We start from the raw sequence: 18,304 nt of genomic DNA, 5'->3' as shown, positions 1-18,304 counted from the left end.
GAGGAGGTGGCAACCTAGCTGAAGGGTGGACAGGGGTTCACAGTGTGACCAGGACAGACCATGCAGGAGCAAGTGTACCTGGCAAGAAAGTTGGGACACATGGGGGCAGACAGGGCATAGTTTCTGTAGCCTGGAGTATAAGACTAGAGGGCGGATACATTTAAACTGAGGCTTTGAATGCCAGGCTCGGGTGTTAAACTTTGTTCTGCAGGCAGTAGGGTGTCATTGAAGGTGTCTGCGGAGGGAGTGACCATAGATTAGATTGTTTCTTCCCTCAGGAGAGGGACCTTGGGCAGCTGGAGGCACCAGTGCCTAGTGAGAGAGGCTGCCGAGCTTACCAGGCACAGGAGAAGGCTGGCTGAAGACAAAAGTCATGTTTCGTCTTCACCCATCCCTGTCCAGACCAGCTACCCACCCCAGGCGGCTCCTGGAGGGTGCTCACCATGGGGTTGCACGCCAGGTTGGCACCCACAAACCCCCTCAGATTCCTGCAAAGACCCAAGGACAGGGTGTTACACCCAGGCTGCCAGGAGCTGGGCTCACTGTGGAGTAAACCCCGCTGGTGTTAACAAGGCCCAGGGCAGGCGGACAAGCTGGGAGAGCCAGGTGCCAGCGAGCAGCAGGCACGTCCTGCCCTCGAGTCCCAGGCTGAGTGAGCATCCCAGCCCTGCGAGGCCAAGCTGGTGACCCTCCCCACTGACTGAGCGAAGACCAGAGAGGCTGACTGGCTCCCTAGAGGCCACACAGCATTTGTGGGGCTGAGCAGATATTAGGTCACAACACCCAGAATTCTCCTGGGCCAGGCACAGTGAACATCCCTCTTCTATCAATACATCTGACACTACTTTCCAGTCTTGCTCAGTGTTCCTTTGGTTGACTCCTGAATCCATTGCCCACCCTGCACCCTGGTGGATCTGTCTGCAGTGCAAAAATGATCACGTCTCCCCTGCTCAGAAGCCTCGGTGCCCGCAGGAGAATGGCCAGCTCCTGGCCGTGATCTGGGTCCTCTCCCCCCACCACTCTCCCTCCCCTTTGCTCCCAAACTGCAGCCACATTTACCTCCTTCCAGTTTGTTGACCATGCTGGGCTAACTTCCACCTCAGGCCATCACCCAAGCTGTCCTTGCTGCTTGGAAGTCCCTGCCCCTCTTCCTCTCTTCACTTTGTCCAAACTCAGCGGTTCTCACACTGGTCCCCGGACCGGCAGCAGCAGCATCCCCTGGGAGCTTGTTAGCAACGCACTTTCCTCCCACTGTATATGTGTATCAGATCATCCTGTCATACACTTTAAATACGTACACTTCTATTTGTCAGTTTTTCCTCAGTAAAGTTGGGGGGGGGGGGGAAGAGAAATGCAGCTTCTCAGGCCCCACCCACCCCTCCCCCCCATCTGCTGAATCAGAAACTCTGGGGGTAGCCCGACAACCTGTATTTTAACAGGCTCTTCAGGTGTTGCCAATGCAACTCGAATTTAAGAACCACTGATTTAACTAATTCTTATCTATCGTTTAGAGAGTAAAATTTAAACCTCAACTCAAACGTGCCACTTCCTCCAGGAATCCTTTCTCGACCTCCAGGCCAGGGCTTCATGGAACCCCATACTTCTCCTTTAGAGCAATTTTCATAGCTGTAATCACATAATTGTGTAATCCATCAAAAGTCTTTCTCTTCCACTGGAACATTTGCTCCATGGACCCCGGGAACATATTATCTTTTTTGCTCTACCCCCAGGACCTAGTATACGCCTGGCACATAGTAAGTGCTCAATAAATACGTGTTGAGTGAATGAATGACCACATAAGCAAGTCCCCTCTTCCAACCCTTCCTGCAGCAAACATTTACTTACCATGTGTCTGTGCTAAGCCAGGTGTTGAAACAAAAAGAAAATCCAGTCTCTACCTTCAAGGAGATAAACTGCCACAAGGGGAAATAAACATGGATGGAGACAAATCAATTGAGTCGTCAGAGAGGGATGGGCAGTTGCCAGGCAGAGAAGTCAGGGGAAAGTACTAAAGGTAGAAGGAACAGCATATGCAAAATGCATGGTGAGATGAAACCATGCAGGGAGTTGAGAGGGTGGGAGGAGTTGCAGGAAGTGAGGCTGAGGAGTCCAGTTGAGATGCGGTGGCTAAATGCCCCTGGGTGAATACCAGGCTACAGAGTTTGCATTTATTGTTTGGTAGACACTGAAGAGCCATTGAGTATTTTCAAGCAGGCGAGTAACCTGATTTCTTTTTTTTTTTAATCACTCTGGTAATACAGTTTGGGAAACCAAAAAGGGTGGGTCCATTCATTCATTTATTCCCAAAATATATATTGAGCATGGTCACGTCCTGGGTACTGGGCTATGGGGGACAGGGCAGATGTGGTCCTAGCCTGTCCTTCCATCTACATATCTTTAGCCTCTTTCCCATAAGCAGGAGGTCATGGACACCACCATCCCTGCTCTACTTCCCTCCGTAACTTCCTAGGCCCCTCCCTGCAGCCTCCAGGGACAATCAAGGTGGCGCAGCCCCTGGCTCCTGGGTTTCTGCAGGGAATTCTGAGAGATTCTTCCTGGGGAGGGAGGGAGGCAGCCAGCAGGAGCCACGGGGGACAATAGATGCCTTTGTTGCTTCTGCCAGGGCCGCGGGAAGAATAGCTGTTTGCTCAGCTCAGGGCAGGACTGGTGCTGGGGTGGGAGGGTGTGAGGCCCCAGAGCTCCAGTGTGGGTGAGGCGTTAACCCCCGAGCCTCTGCGGCCTCCTCTAGTTTCTAACTGGCTCAGAGGAATGAGGGTGGCAGGAAGCATCACTTATATCTCACTACTGTCAGAATCGGGGCCCTAAAGATTATCCTGCCCTGTGAGTTTATAAAGCATTTTTTTCTAAATCGAGTTGTTTGCAGAAACCCATTATGTAAGACAAGATGAAATAATGTGGCTCTGCTTAAAGGGAGGGTGGGGATCTGGCAGAGAGCTCCCCAGCTTTTCAGCACCTCCTTCCCACCCCTTTGTCCAGGCCTGCCCCCTCTGTGCTCCCCAGACTCCAGCCACCTCTGACCTGGTCCCATTCTCTCATTTTACACTTGATGAAACTGAGAGAGGACAAACGCCTTGCCCAAGGCCACCCAGCAGGTTGATGGTCAAACCCAGGACTTGCATTAGGGGAATGTTTCCTAGATCTGAGCCTACAACTGCCCAGACTCCCATAATTTTTACCGAAAGCATATTCTACCTCTAGTACCATTAACTTAAAAATTTTCTTTAAACCAACTCTTATTTTTGTTATAACTTTAAGTGGAGATCTGATATGATTACCATAAATACCCAACCTTTATCAATTGCCATAAAAGATAATACATTTAATAAATACATAAGTCTTCTTTTAAATTGTGCATCCATGTGCCACCTAAAAGCAGCTCACATGGGTACCCACACCTCCGTTTGGGATTTGCTGCCTGGAGCTTCTAAAAGGTTCACCTCTGTCCTGCTCAGCTCCACCCTCTTTGCTGAGTATGTGTGATGTGCCAGCCCTGTGCTAGGCCCTGGAGGAGACCAGACCCTGCCCTTGGGGGCTTACAATCCAGAGGAGGACAGACACCCGGTGGTAACACCATGAGGCAAAATGCAGGCACCCCCCCCCACCCCCCCGCCGAAGAATGAGAGACAGGAGGGATGGGCGGTCGTCCTGCATCTTATGGGTCGGCAAGTGGACGCTCAGAAGGTGCGAGGAACACACTCAAGACCCCCTCAGCAAGTCAGCGGCAAAATTGGGCTTGAACCCATATTTTTTGCACATGTGCTCCCAATCCAGGGTTTCTACCCAGACTCTGTGCCTCTCCTAATGATGGATGTGAATGGAGGGCAGCAGACCACAGCCAACCAGTGTCCCCATGATGGGCTGAGGAGTTTAGAAGGGGACAGACAAGAAACAGAGTGGTTCTGGAGCTTCTTTTACAAGCTTCTTTCCCAGCCCTGGACACAGGCTGCCCGACCATTGCCCAGTGGTCTCTCCTGCCAATGCCCGAGACCAGTGGTCTTTGCCAGTAACTCCCACAGTCTATGGCCTGGATCGAAGAGACCCTGCCTGGGGGCCTCTGCAAACTCAAACTCAGGGCCTTGGCCGTCTCATCCCAGGGCTCTAAGCACCAGCGTGCGTTGCTGCACATCGAGACCAGTGGTTCTCAAGGTGTGGCCCCTGGACCAGCGGCACCAGCAGTTCCTGGACACGTGGTAGAAATGCAAACTCTCAGGCCCCACTCCAGACCTACTGAGTTTCCGAAATGCTGAGAAGGGGCCAGGCAATCCATGTTTTGACAAGCCCTCCAGGTAATGCTTTTGCTGCCACCGCTGCTGCTGCTGAACTTTGAGAACCACTGGCCTAAAGCTCTCATTCAACCCTGGTCACTGTTTACAGCTTCAGCTGCCCCTCAGCCCTGCAGCCAAACTCTCTGGGAATGGGATCCACACATCTGTAGCCTTCAAAAAAGTGAAGATTTAAACAGCACCCCCTGATGATTCTGATGCCCGATCACAGTGGAGAACTCTTCGGGAGCCCAGGAGCACCAGACCTTCAAAATAGCAGATGTGCCTTTGAGGCAGACACTTGTGCCTGTATCTTAGTCCCAAATCCCATGAGAATCCACCTAAATCCCTCTGAGCCCTTTTCAGCCTTTAGGAACCTTCAGACCGGGGGCTGGAGATTTAGCAAAACTGTCAGCCCTGGGTACCTTCCTCCTCTATCTCCCTGTCCTTCCTGTTATCTCCCCTTAAGCCAGTGTCTTAATCTGCTTGAGCTGCCAAAACAAAATGCCACAGGCTCGGTGGCTTAAGAACAAAAATTTATTTCTCAGAGTTCTGGAGGCTGGAAGTCTGAGATCAGGGTACCAGCACGGTTGGGCTCTGGGGAGGACTCTCTTCCTGGCTTGCAGCCAGCCGCCTTCTGGCTGTGGGCTCACATGGCCCTTCTGCTGTCTCTCCCTCTCTCTCTCTCTCCCTCCCCTCTCTCTGCCTCTTCTTACAAGGTGACCAATCCTATCAGATTAGGACCTTACTCTCATGACTTCATTTAACGTTAATTATCTTCTAAAGCCCTATCTTCAACTACAATCAGATTGAGAGTTAGGGCTTCAACATCTGAATTTGGGAAGACTCAAACATTCAGTCCATAGCAAGCAGCTCAGACCAGTTAGTTTTCTGCCCTGAAATCTTGATGGCTTTTCAAGAATTCCGAAGTTATTTCCCTTTCAATAGAAAACCACTCCAGAACCCCAAGGAATGACTCTCAGAGAGAATTCCAAGCTGTGAAAGCTGTGACAGAAAGTAGGGGTCTTTGTGAAAGAGCCAGCCCACCCTTGCCCCTTTAAGACCCGAGTTCCAGGCTTCTTCTCTGTGCAAACGCAGTGCTTTGACACCTGCCTCCTCACTATCAGCCGAGGTCTCCTGGCCTTCAGCTCAGACGCTGGACAGGGGTTGGGAGACAGGGTTGGCACTGTCTTTGGAGCAAACTCATTCCTCTGTCTGAGCCTCAGACCCCCACCCATACAGTATCAGGTGGCTTCCCAAGCTGGTTGCCTGTCAGAAACACGAGGAAGCGTGTTAAATATTCAGATCCCCAGGCCCCACCCTGGAACATTCTGACTCAGTGGGTACAAGATTGGCCCAAGGAATCGGTAATTTTTTTTTTAGGCCAAAAGATGTTTTAATTAGAATACAGTGATTTTTTTTTTAAAGTACCATCAACTTACTATGTTTCAGGTGTACAGCAAAGTGATTCAGTTATATCAGTTATATATACACATATATGTGTATATATAGTCTTTTTCAGATTCTTTTCCATTATAGCTTATTACAAGATATTGAATATAGTTCCCTGTGCTAATACAGTAAGTCCTTGTTGTTTATTTATTTTACATATAGTACTGTGTAGCGGTTAATCCCAAATTCCTAATTTATCCCTGCCCCCACTTAAGGAATCTGTATTTTTAACAAGTGCCCTCTTCACTCCCAGGTGATTACAGTACAGCTGGGTCCCTAGGGAGACCAGGCAGCCTGGGAGTGTCCTTGCAGCCTCATCCCCCCAGGAGTCTTCTCCTGAAGACCCTTGTCCCACCTGCCCAGGGATCCCCGTGACCGCCCTCCTCTCTCCCTACAGCGCGGCCCCAGCCGGGGCCCAGACCTTCAGCCTGAAGCACTCGGAGCGCGTGCAGGTGGAGGTGGTGCGCGACAGGCAGCCTGAGGAGGTGGCCGCCAACGGCAAGCAGCGCTGGCCTCTGTCGCCCAGCACCACGCTGCGGCTCACCATGAGCCAAGCGAGCACCGAGGCCAGCAGTGACAAGGTACCGTGGCCGGGGAGGCGCCCCTGCGAGGGCCACAGGAACTGGGGACCGACGGTGCTGGCATCGAGACAGGCTGGACCAGCGCTATTGATTGAAGCAGCACGTGGGCCACACGCGTCATTTTATGTTTTCTAACAACCACATTAAAAGAGCAAAAAGAAACAGGGGGACTTAATTTTGATAATATTTTTTCCTTAACTCCATCATCAAGATATTATCATTTCAACATGATATCAATGTAAAAAAATTAAAAAGCTAGCTTACATTCTTTTTTCACATCAAGTCTAAATCTGCTGTGCATTTCACACCTGTAGCACATCTCAATTCGGACTTGCTACATTTCAAGTGCTCAATAAACATCCGCAGCCAGTGGCTATGGTATTAGACAGCCTGTTGTTAGATCATAGAATGATGACTTCATGGCAGGTTAAAATCGTGTGCTGCTGAATGACGAACTATTAGAATCATTGGAAGTTACAGCCACAGACATCCTTGGTCTCATCGTGTATCAAACGGAATGCTGAGCGCCCACGCAGCAAAATGATTTGCCCAAGTGCTAGAGCCCAGACCAGACTCTCTCTTCCCTAAGTTCTCTAATTATAAACTTCACTGTGTGCCCCATGTCAGTGATGGCACTGAGCGTTATCCAGTAAGAGCAACCTAAGCCCCCTCGTTGCTTGGCGGTAGCTAGACACACACCAAGGCAGATGTGGGGCCCCCACAAGCAGCAGAATGCACCAGGGGGCAGGTCGGCACCCTGGATGCACTCTGAGAAAGGGGAGTCCCCTATCTAGTTGGATAATCTGAGAGAAACAGCCCACCAACCCAGGAGTGCTTCCTGGAGGAGAGGGTTCAGATGTTTAGAGAGGGTCAGCTTGACAGGCTGTGAGGTGTGAGGGAGGGAGGTGGTCATTGCAGATTTTCCTGCCTGTGATCTGTGATCTCTGCTCTTCTCTCCCTCCCAATGTGCCCCCTCCCTGTCAAGGTCACCGTCAACTACTATGAAGAGGAGGGGATCACCCCCATCGACCAGGCTGGGCTCTTCCTCACGGCCATTGGTGAGTTGACGTGGCTACGGCCTGGGTGCCTTTGTTTCCCAGGGGCTAGCATTGCTGCTCTTCTCAGCGGCACTTGGGCTGTTTTCAGTGCTGCCGACCTGGCACTCAGAGCTTCCTCTGAATAATGCAGGCCTGAAAAGTGATGCCACACGTGCCCAGGCCCTTCTGTCCTGGGGTGGGGATGCTGCAGGAGGAGGCATGCCTTGGTCTGCCAGCGACTCACCCCAATGTCAGGGTCCCCATCGCAGGCTCTGGGGGCCATGGAGGAGAAAGAGCAAAGTCTGTTCCTCTCCCGCCTCTCCCCTGCAGCCTGGAGAAGAGCTTGCCTCTCATAGTGAGGGGAATGGCCTGTCTACAAAACCTGTGCTGTCCTCAACAATCCAAGCTACACACTTGCCTTCCCCAGACCCAGCCCAGGGACACAAAGATGCAGCCTGGGTCCTTAACTCACCTAGTCCAAGCCCTTCATTTGATTCACAAGGACACTGAGGCCCAGAGAGGTTAGGGAACTTGTTCAAAGTCACACAGCAACTCAGTGGCGGGTTGGGTCCAGAACTCAGGATCATTCTCCTCCTGGGTTCTTTCCATTTGCAATGCACTCCCCTGCCCTGGATGCCAGGGCACATAGGATGCAGTCTTCTGAAGCTTCATTCACTCGACTCCTCTGCAGTGGAGGTATTACTTTTTTTAATTTTAAATCAAATAATGTTTAAGCCAGGGGGACATTTCAGTGGGTCATTTTGTCCATCCAGCCTCAGTTTCACATTGATAGAGTGGCCACATGTCAGGGGGAGGGAACTACCAGTTACTGAGAGTCAACTATGTGCTGAGTGCTTTAAAAATAACAATGTCTGTTTTCTGAAAGCCTGCTCTGTGTCCAGGACTTTGGTGAGGAGGTGGCATTTACTGAGCACCTACAGTGTGCCAGGCTCCAGTACAAAGTGGTTTACTGTCATGATCTCAATCTATTCTTACATCTATTATGAGAATACATACTAGTATTGTCCCCATTTTACAGATGAGAAAAATCAAGGCTCCTAAAAAAAGTAAAACAAACAAAAAGTTGCCTGAGGCCACAAACCCTGAAAGTGGTTTGTGGGACACCCCGCCATTTCAATTATCTCACATCCTCCAGGGGTCTCAGAACTGCCCCCACAAAACAACTAGTTCCCAAGCCAGCCCCTCCTGCTCCAACCCTGTGTCTTTAGCCACTGAAATAGGCTCAACAGCAGTGCTCTCCTGCTTCTGAGCTTATTCCCAAACGGGCTTGACTGCTGGCCACCTGCCCTTCTTTCCACACCGAGGGAGTGAGTACCCGGCCTTGGGGGTGAGGGGGTCCTCAGGACAACCTCGGGGGGCCTTGGGAGATGAAACCCAAGCCTCCCGAGTCGCAGCTGAGGGCTGGCACATGCGTCCACCTCACGGGCACACAGTGCCCCCAGATTGTCTCAGGTGACCGTCCCTGAGGAAACCTAACCCCACAGAGACAAGGACACCTGAGGACATTAGCAGGAAGGGCAGTGGCCAGAGGCCTGGCAGAGAAGGGAGATGCCCAGGGGCTGACAGCACCACTAACGAGACTTCCACCCTAAATCATGGCGGACTCAGGATGGACGGCAAAATAGTGCCCTGTAAGGAGGCAGGGCTCTGCTGGAAGACTCTAAGCTTGTGCTTGGAGCAAGCCTCTCACGGTGCTGCAGACATGAGACTCCAGAAGATACCAGATACGCACGTGATGAATGACCAGGCTCATCCTTCTGGGGTTCCAAGGCTGTGCTGTCACTGAACAATTATTTCTTTAACTGCCACAAGTTCCAGATATTTAGGTTCCATGGGTCAATAAAATGTCCCCTCTTCCCCCCAACCAAAAAATAGTAAACCTGACCATTTTGACACTTGGCCAGAAAGAAAAGACAGGAATAAAACAATTACCATCAGTCATCACCATCATTTTAACACCTAAAAAGTAGGCAGGGCATAATCTCAGAACAAAAGACAGTCGTTTACATTGCAGAAATAAAGCTTTATGAAAAACTCACCCCATTGAACTTGTGTTCCCCGTTCCACCAGCAATCCTAGTGAAAATTGGGTTTCTTTTGAGACCCACTGGTCTATCTGACCCCTCCGGGTCCCGTATTCCCTCAGGCATCTACCCCAGGAGCCCTTGAGCCCCATGCCCTGAGTAATCATGCAGGGGCAACACCTCAGAGGCAGGAACGCTCTGAATATCCCAGGATAGTGGGGCTGCCCCCCAAGGATGTATCTGAGTCTGTCTCACCCTAGTTCTGTGCTGAGTCCACGCTGAGCCAAAAAAATCCCTGACTTCAGAGTGGACAATGTTCTGGCTCTGCCCCGTCCAGCCACATTGTGACCACCGCCCTGAGCCTGTTTCCTCATCTGCAAAGTGCGATTCACGGTGCATTCTTGCACAGTGTTTACAAGGGTTCAGTGGGATGGTGCGTCCTGAGGGCCTGGCCCCTAGCTGGGGCTAGGTGCTCAGTCGATGCTCTTTGCTTTTCTCCCTTCCTCTCGGGGCAGCCCATTTTCTCTCTGCCTGGGTGAAGCTGAAGAACCTTCCTGTGCCTCAGTCTTCCTCCTGGGATTCGAGAACAAAACTATGATGCCCTTGGCCAAATCAGACTGTGGGTCTCGGTCCCATCCCCCTCCAGACCTCTTTTTTTTTTTTTTTTTTTTTTTTGGCTGCACCACACGGCTTGCAGGATCTTAGCTCCACGACGAGAGATCGAACCCGGGCCCACGGCAGTGGAAGTGCAAAGTCCTAACCACTGGACCCCCAGGGAATTCCCTAGACCTCACTTTTTCCCAGCTATAAAATGAGAGTTTTGAACTCATTGATCCCTGAGGGCCTCCGAGCCCCCAGTTAGGGCTGATTTGCCAAGCCCTCCGGGTTAAGGGGGAAAGTGGGAGGGGAGGGATCGCGGAGGGAGGAATAATCTCACCCTCTTTGCCGTGGTCCTGGCAATGAGAGCAGTACACGTACAGGAGCCTTGAGAATGTTTAGCATCAGCCTAAGGCCCTCACTCCTTGCATCCCCTCCGGAGAGCTGAGGATAGCTGCCCTAGTTGGCTGTTGGGGAAGAGAATCCTTCCTCCCCAAGCTGCCCTGTTAGGCAAGAAGGCCCGGCACCCTGCCACTGCCCATGGGGGCCGGCAGCCCGCCAAAACACTTGTGCCTCTGCGTCGAAGCCGAGGCAGTGTTTTGATTCTCAGGGCAGACTGCCTTGAACCCAGTCCCAGTGACATTTCCAGTTGATCTGCCCCACACCACAGGTGCCACCTGACACCTTGGGGCTATTCTGGGGGGCTGAGGTAGGATTCAGAGCCTCTGGGAAATGTCTGGACCCCAGAGGCCCTGAAAGATATGTCCTCTCCCTCCTCCCCCGGGGAAGACAGAGCCATCCCGGGAGGCCAGAACCCTGCGCAGGCCATGCCAGCCCTGCTCCCGTCCCCACAAAGATCATCCCTTGGAATCCAGTTAAATTGGACATTGGGGGAAGGTTTGAAGGGGAGAAGTCCTTGAGGGATGGCTTATAGCTTGAGAGGGTTTCTGAGGGAGGGTGGAGGGGAGAGGAAGCCATTCCAGTTGACTGTGAAGTTGGGTCATGGGTCATAAGAGAGAACGTGTCAAGCACCGTGGGAGGTCGGGAGGTGGGCGATAAGGGAGCCCCATTATGCAATGCCTGAATTTCATAATGGGAAGTCAGTGAAACTTGTCTGAGTTTAATAAACCAAGAAAGAGCAATAAACATGTTATTTGGTATTATAGAGATTGCCTCAGGCAGGTGAGGGGACGGGCTGGACAAGGAACTTCTGGGGTTTTTTAGAAGCTATTTGGTACTCTTTGATTTTTTTTTTGCACTGTGCAAATATTACATTGATTTAAAAAATTTAATTTAAGAAATTCATAGTGGGGAATTCCCTGGCAGTCCAGTGGCTGGGGCTTGGCGCTTTCACTGCCATGGCCAGGGTTTAATCCCTGGTCAGGGAACTAAGATGCCACAACCCGCGCTGCACGGCCGAAAAAAAAGTAAGTAATGAAGTAAAGCACAATGAAGTGCTCCGTAATTTCTCTCCTGTGCCCCACTGCTTTCACGGACCACAGGATTCGTGATGTGGAACCACCTTGCAGCCTAGAGACCAAAGCCACACGGCTGCCAGGGTGGGGAGGTGGCCAACTTCCCTGAACTTCAGGGGAGCAAGTCCTTGTCTTGAAAGGCAGGCTTGGGTTTTGGAAACAGCCCAGGGTAGAGGTCAGCCTCAGGCAGTGGAGGGAACGGCCAAAGGCAGGAGTCTGGAGTCAGAGACCCGAGTGGGACCCCTGGCTCTGCACTCTCTGGGGACTTCATGGTCAATGCCCTGCTGGGTGCCTCTGTTTCCTCATCTGTATGGTACGGGTGGCTGGGTGGAGAGGGGGGCAATTGAAGGGAAAACACGCATGGGAAGTGCTGTACCGTCCACAAAGAACTATACGTGCAGGAGAGATTGTTGTCTTGAAAAGAAAAGCGTGATTCCTGGAGGAGACTGGGTCTGCAGCTGGTCCCCAGGCAGGAGCTTCAGGAAGCGAGCCTCCCCGAAAGGCAGCGTTCCCTAGGGAGTGTCCCGCTGGAAAGTTCATGAAGGTCTGGGAGCCAAAATCAATATTGTTCCTCCATCTGAGCCTTCAGCCTCTTTAACAGTAGCTGGTGGTGCCACCTTCTTGGCTTTCTCCCTAGAATTCTTATCCTGCACCAGCCTCCCAGCTCATCAGCCCAATTTGCTGACAGGTGACGTCTCCAAGTCTGGGTTTGCTCACCTGTAAAATGGGAACAATAATATTTATCTCATAGGACTGGGGGCTTCTTGGGAGCAGGCAGGGGCCCTGATTGCCCACCACTGGTCCCCATGACTTGTGCGGTGCCTGGAACACAGTAGATGCTCAACAGTGATTTGCTGCGTGAATGGGGTCAATGGGAGGAGTTTATATAACTATTTCCTATAGCATCTGACAGTGGGGCTGCAGAGGTGGGGAGCGCTGCCTCTCCAAGGACCAGGTGCCCTTAAAGCGCCCCCGCTCCTACCTCCTTCAAGACCCAGAAGAGCCACAATCAGGGTTAAGAGGGAATCAGGCTGTGGGCAAAGGGAGGCCCCGAATATAATCCCCCGACTTAGGAGAGAGAGAGGAGATGTTTCTGCCTCTTCAGGGAGAGAGCACGCCAGCCAAGGGGACTGCCCAGGAATCCATTCATTCCCACCCAACTCCTACCTCCGTCCAAGTCATGCTCAGCATGAGGCCGAGCCCTCTGGGCAGTTCGGGGGCCTGAACCCAGCTTATCTCATTCTGCCCATCACCTTCCCAACAACTCCCCTGCCCCGCCCTGTCGGTCTGTAACTCAGGGGGCCATATTGCCTTCCAAAGGACACTTGGCAATATCTGGAGACATTTTGGTTGTCATAGCTGGGGGGTGTTACTGGCATCCAGGGGGCAGAGGCCAGGGCTGCTGCTGAACACCCCACAGTGCAAGTCAAGGCATATCGTCCCCAGGACGGCTCCCACAGCAACAACAAGAAAAATCCGGCTCAAAATGGCAGTAGTGCCCACCATTGCAATTAGGGCAACTCATCTCACTGGAAAGGGCCCCGTTTTTCAGATAAAGAAACTGGGGCTCAGAGAAGCTGTCTAACCTGCCCAAAGCCACACAGCTTATAAGCAGAGAACCAAGGTTGAAGCCCAGCACCGTCTGGTACTAAACCTTGGGCTCATTTCACTGCCCCACACGGTCTCCACAGCAGGCCGAGGGATAGAGAAGGTCCCTCCCCCAAGAGAAAGGATAAACAGGGACCCTGCTCTGGATCCTCTATCTGGCGGCCTGGCCTCTTGGGCACCCTCAGATCAAGAGGGGTTGAAGACCCAGTTTCCCACCCAAGGTAAAACCCTCAGTCCTTAGAGGTGGGCCCTAGACCACCAGGAGTTCTGGGAGAGAAGCGCACACACACATGCACGTGTGCACACACGCCTAGGGCAGAGTAGGAAAGGCAGGTAGGGAATCTTATGAAAGTTTTCAAAATATGAGCTTCGATTCAGACCAGACGCAGTGTGTGCTTCAGTTCTGCTAATGCGACCTGTGTGCCCCTGGGCATGTGACTTGGCCTCTCTGAACCGAGGCTCCCAAATCTGTCCAATGAGGCTCATCCTGTCCACCACCCAGAATTGACTGAGGAACAGTAAAGGGGTGAGAGATCCCTGACCCACCTGGCAGCCCCTCCAAGAGCTGCACAGTCTGCACAGTATCTGCTCGTGTTTCCATCCGGCAGTGGGGTGTTGAGGTAGGGGGTTGGCTAAGATGCCCTCAGCAAGGCACTCCCCTTCTGGGAACCAAGCAAATGGGTGAGCTGCACCCTAATCCCGCCCTAATCTTCCTCCTGTCCCAGCCCCACCCAGTCTGGCAGGCTCAGCAACTCACCCATGTGTCTGTCCCCAGAGATCTCCCTGGATGTGGATGCAGACCGGGACGGCGTGGTGGAAAAGAACAACCCAAGAAAGGTACCTCACTACAAGGGCGGACTGAACGGGGGGATTCCGGGGCCAGAGCCCCAGGCTGGGTCCTGCAGGCAGCCGTGATCCCCCCAGCAAGCTTCAACAACTGTCATTTTGCAGATGAGGAGACAGGTTCCCAGACACACACTCCAATGACAGAGCCCACCAAGGAGCAAGCTCCTTAGAGGGACAGCTATGCAACAGGTTCCCGAGTCTCAGTGACCCCCATCCACAGGATGGGGACACCCAGTTCATAGAGTTGGTGGAAAGGATGAATGTCCTGCCACAGAGGAAGTACTGCCAAAGCATTTGCTCTTATTATTTTGCCTTTTTTTTTTGACCATCAGGAGCAGAAGATTGCATTAATCGTTCCCAAGTCAAGGCATATCATCTTTAATGGTGCATGCACAACCCCTCTCCTGTTTTTAGTTTTTCATTTATTCGTTCATTCATCATTCATTTATTCTCTTTGATCCTGCATTCCCCACTCCCATTCTGCTCCCCCCACAAAGGACCACTTTAATGGTTTTAACACGTCACTTTCTGTTCCTGTGATTCTTGCGAAACATGCGGTGTGGTTTGCGTGTGTATATTTTTAACTTGTGCAGACAGATAGCATTGTGTTCTCCAAGTCGCTGATTCCTACTTTTTCCTCAACCCCGTTTTTAAGCTCTGCTGGTTTCGCTCTATGCACATCCAGGCTTCTGTTTTCCATTTTCTGCCCTTGTATAGCATTTAAATTTTTGCCGTGGCCATACATTACTTTTATAATAACAACCTAAAGCCTGGTTTAAATTATATGGAGATGGATACTTTAAAAAGCTAAATAAATACAGCCCAGTGAGAAACCTGGGGCCTAGCAGCCAGCTCCAGACTCTCTGCATGTCCTCAGGCCTATAGGGGAGCCCCTTCCCCCAGGCTTCTCTGGGGGCTCTGCCCTAGCCCTGCCTTCCTGAGGCCAAGGCAGCCCCACACATATGTCCTCTGTGTCCATGGCCAAGCTACGTGCCGGTAGGCACCACAGAGGCCTCTGAGGTATCTGACCTCCGCTGAGGAGCTGGGGAGTCACCCGGTCCCTGTGGGCCTGAACTTGCCCAGGCTTCCTCCATCTCGGCCAGTGAAGTTTCATACGTTCTTTACTCATCCCATAAATATTTTTTTTAATTTTATTGAAGTATAGCTGATTTACAATATTGTGTTTAATTTCTGCTGTACAGCAAAGTGACTCAGTTATACATGTATATATTCTTTTTCATATTCCTTTCCATCATAGTTTATCCCAGGATATTGAATATAGTTCCCTGTGCTATACAGTAGGACCTTGTTGTTTATCCATCCTATATATTACAAGTTTACATCTGCTAATCCCAAACTCCCACTCCTTCCTTCCCCCACCCCACCTCCCCCTTGGCAACCACAAGTCTATTCTCTATATTTGTGAATCTGTTTTTTGTTTCATAAATATGTTCATTTGCATCATATTTTAGATTCCACATAGAAGTGATATCATATGGTATTTGTCTTTCTCTTTCTGACTTACTTAGTATGATAATCTCTAGGTCCATCCATGTTGCTGCAAATGGCATTATTTCATTCTTTTTAATGGCTGAGTAATATTCCATTGTGTGTGTGTGTGTGTGTGTGTGTGTGTGTGTGTATGTATGTATGTATTATGTTTGTTTATTTATTTACTTATTTATACCACATCTTCCTTATCCATTCATCTGTCAATGGACATTTAGGTTGTCTTCATGTCTTGGCTATTGTGCTGCTGTGAACATAGAGGTACATGTATCTTTTCGAATTACAGTTTTATCTGGGTATATGCCCAGGAGTGGGATTGCTGGATCATATGGCAGCTCTATTTTTAGTTTTTTGAGGACCCTCCATACTGTTTTCCATAGTGGCTGCACCAATTTACATTCCTGGGTAGTGGCTGCAAGAGTCTCACCCTGGGGCTGTCTCTCCAGTGTCCTATGGGGTCTGCGCTGGGGTTGAGAATATCTGTCAGAAGATAGAGAAGACAGCACTGACCTCTCTCCTCGCCAATGCAGGCATCCTGGACCTGGGGCCCTGAGGGGCAGGGAGCCATCCTGCTGGTGAACTGTGACAGAGACACACCCTGGTTGCCCAAAGAGGACTGCAGCGATGAGAAGGTCTACAGCAAGGAAGGTACCACAGGATCCACACTTGAGCTTGGGGTGGGGAGCAGGGAGGAACAATGAAAGCACTTATGATAAGTCTTGGGCTGGGCCAAGGGTGAGGCAGGTGTGACCTTGGGTCTCCTGAGGATGGTGGACTCAAGTATCCACTCCTGCTAAAAACAGACGATAAAACTATCGATATAGTTCAATTGGAACCATGTTTCTTTTCTTTTAAAGTTTTTTTGTTTGTTTTGTTTTGTTTTATAAATTCTTTTATTTATTTATTTTTGGCTGCATTGGGTCTTTGTTGCTCTGCACGGGCTTTTTCTAGTTGTGGTGAGCAGGGGCTACTCTTCGTTGAGGTGTGCGGGCTTCTCATTGCAGTGGCTTCTCTTGTTGCGGAGCACGGGCTCTAGGAGTGTGGGCTTCAGTAGTTGTGGCATGCGGGCTCAGTAGTTGTGGCTCACAGGCTCTAGAGCACAGACTCAGTAGTTGTGGCACACGGGCTTAGTTGCTCTGCAGTATGTGGTATCTTCCCGGACCAGGGCTCTAACCCGTGTCCCCTGCATTGGCAGGCGGATTCTTAACCACTGTGCCACCAGGGAAGTCCCTGGAACCACGTTTTTTAAGAAGTTGTACATGTGTAGAAAAAGGAGCAGAAGGGAGTTCCCAAAAGGTTATAGGAAGTCATCTGTAGTGTTGGAGATGACAACTACTTCTTATGCTTTTTCACAATACACAGGTTTGGGGTTTGCTTTGTCCTGATTATAAAAGTAACAGGCCAACATTCTAGCCACAATTCTCCTTTGTTTTTTTAATTAAGATATAATTGACATACAACACTGTCTAAGTTTAAGGTATACAGCATAATGATGATTTGATTTCCATACATCATGAAGTAAGTATTACAATAAGTTTAGTAAACATCCATCATCTCATATACGTACAAAATTAAAGAAATAGAAAAACAAAATTGTGGTGAGAACTCTTAGGATTTACTGTCAACAACTTTCATATGTAACATACAGCCGTGTTAATTACATTAATCATGTTGTACATTACATCCCGGTAACTTATTTATCTTACAACTGGAAGTGTGTACCTTTTGACCACCTTCATCCAGTTCCCCCACGCCCCCACCCCGCCCCAATGCAATTCTCTTAATTCTAACCTCCTCATGCATCCACCCCTCAGACCTCAAGGACATGTCCCAGATGATCCTGCGGACCAAAGGCCCCGACCACCTCCCCGCCGGATACGAGATCGTTCTCTACATTTCCATGTCGGACTCGGACAAAGTGGGCGTGTTCTATGTGGAGAGTGAGTGTCCCCAGCCTGGCCCTCCTGCAGTTCCCATCCAGTCAATGCCCTCTGAGATACCCCTCGGGGGCCCAGCTCCTCCCTCTAAGGCTCCCCAGACCCCTCCCTTAATAGTCACAGGTGCAGGTGACTGGAGAGGGCCAGCACTGGGTTCTTGGTAATGGTAACCAGGACCACCGTTGTCCTGTGAAGTCAGGAGGACCCGTGGGATAGATCTGTCCTCCCTCAAAGGAGTTGGCAGTGACAGATTTATGTGGAACCCAGAGGAGTTCCACGTGAACCAGGGGAGGAAGGGCTTTTGAGGTCCATCTTTCCCAGAATCACGTCACCTTCATGATACCTGAGGCAGGTACCCACTCCCTCCCACCCCCACCAGGTGTTTTCTGCTCATCTCAGACTTTCTGAACATGAGAACTGCCCCTGACTTTTAAAGAGCCCGTGATGATGCTGTGGGCACCCCCAAGGAGAGGACCCCTTGCTCCTCTTGCCAAGGACAGGGCCTCCTGGGTCCCCAATGAGTAAGGAACGTGCTTCCGCCATGGAGCTAATCCTCGCAGCTGCCTGCTCTGTCTCGTTCCTTCTGTGAATCGGTGTTGAGCCCCCTCAGTGCCAGGTGCTGGTCTCAGCGCCGGGATCCCTGGGTGAACTCTGCCGTCACACCCTGCCCTCGGGAAGGAGACGGTCTAATGAGGGAGACATAACAGAGAGCACAATTGGAGGAAATGACACAGACCAAGTAGTAGAGAATGGCAGGGGCAGAGGCGAGGCACCACTAGCCTAGATGGTCCGGCAAGGCCTCTCCGAGCAGGCGACATTTGAGTTGAGAACCAAAGCAACAATGAGGAAGAACCAGCCGTTCATGAGCTGAGGGGAGAGTGTTGTAAGCAGAGGGAACAGCGCGTATAAAGCCCGCAGGAAGCAACCAGTATTGG

At 50.9% G+C, this 18,304-nt stretch overlaps 1 protein-coding gene across 1 annotated transcript in view; it reads left to right on the top strand.

The window, feature by feature from the left end:
- The window catches only part of LOC137760853 (protein-arginine deiminase type-2), a 42,566-nt gene that overhangs the window by 6,173 nt on the left and 18,089 nt on the right, over positions 1 to 18,304 (top strand). Inside the window, exons 2-6 of the mRNA XM_068537737.1 lie at positions 6,133 to 6,316; positions 7,302 to 7,374; positions 13,853 to 13,914; positions 15,963 to 16,080; positions 17,247 to 17,372. Coding sequence (XP_068393838.1) covers positions 6,133 to 6,316; positions 7,302 to 7,374; positions 13,853 to 13,914; positions 15,963 to 16,080; positions 17,247 to 17,372 — 563 coding nt within the window. The remainder of the gene's footprint in view (positions 1 to 6,132; positions 6,317 to 7,301; positions 7,375 to 13,852; positions 13,915 to 15,962; positions 16,081 to 17,246; positions 17,373 to 18,304) is intronic.

The sequence above is a fragment of the Eschrichtius robustus genome, chromosome 3, assembly GCF_028021215.1.
Source record: "Eschrichtius robustus isolate mEscRob2 chromosome 3, mEscRob2.pri, whole genome shotgun sequence".
Lineage (NCBI taxonomy): Eukaryota > Metazoa > Chordata > Mammalia > Artiodactyla > Eschrichtiidae > Eschrichtius > Eschrichtius robustus.
This window is presented reverse-complemented; position numbering and strand designations above follow the sequence as displayed.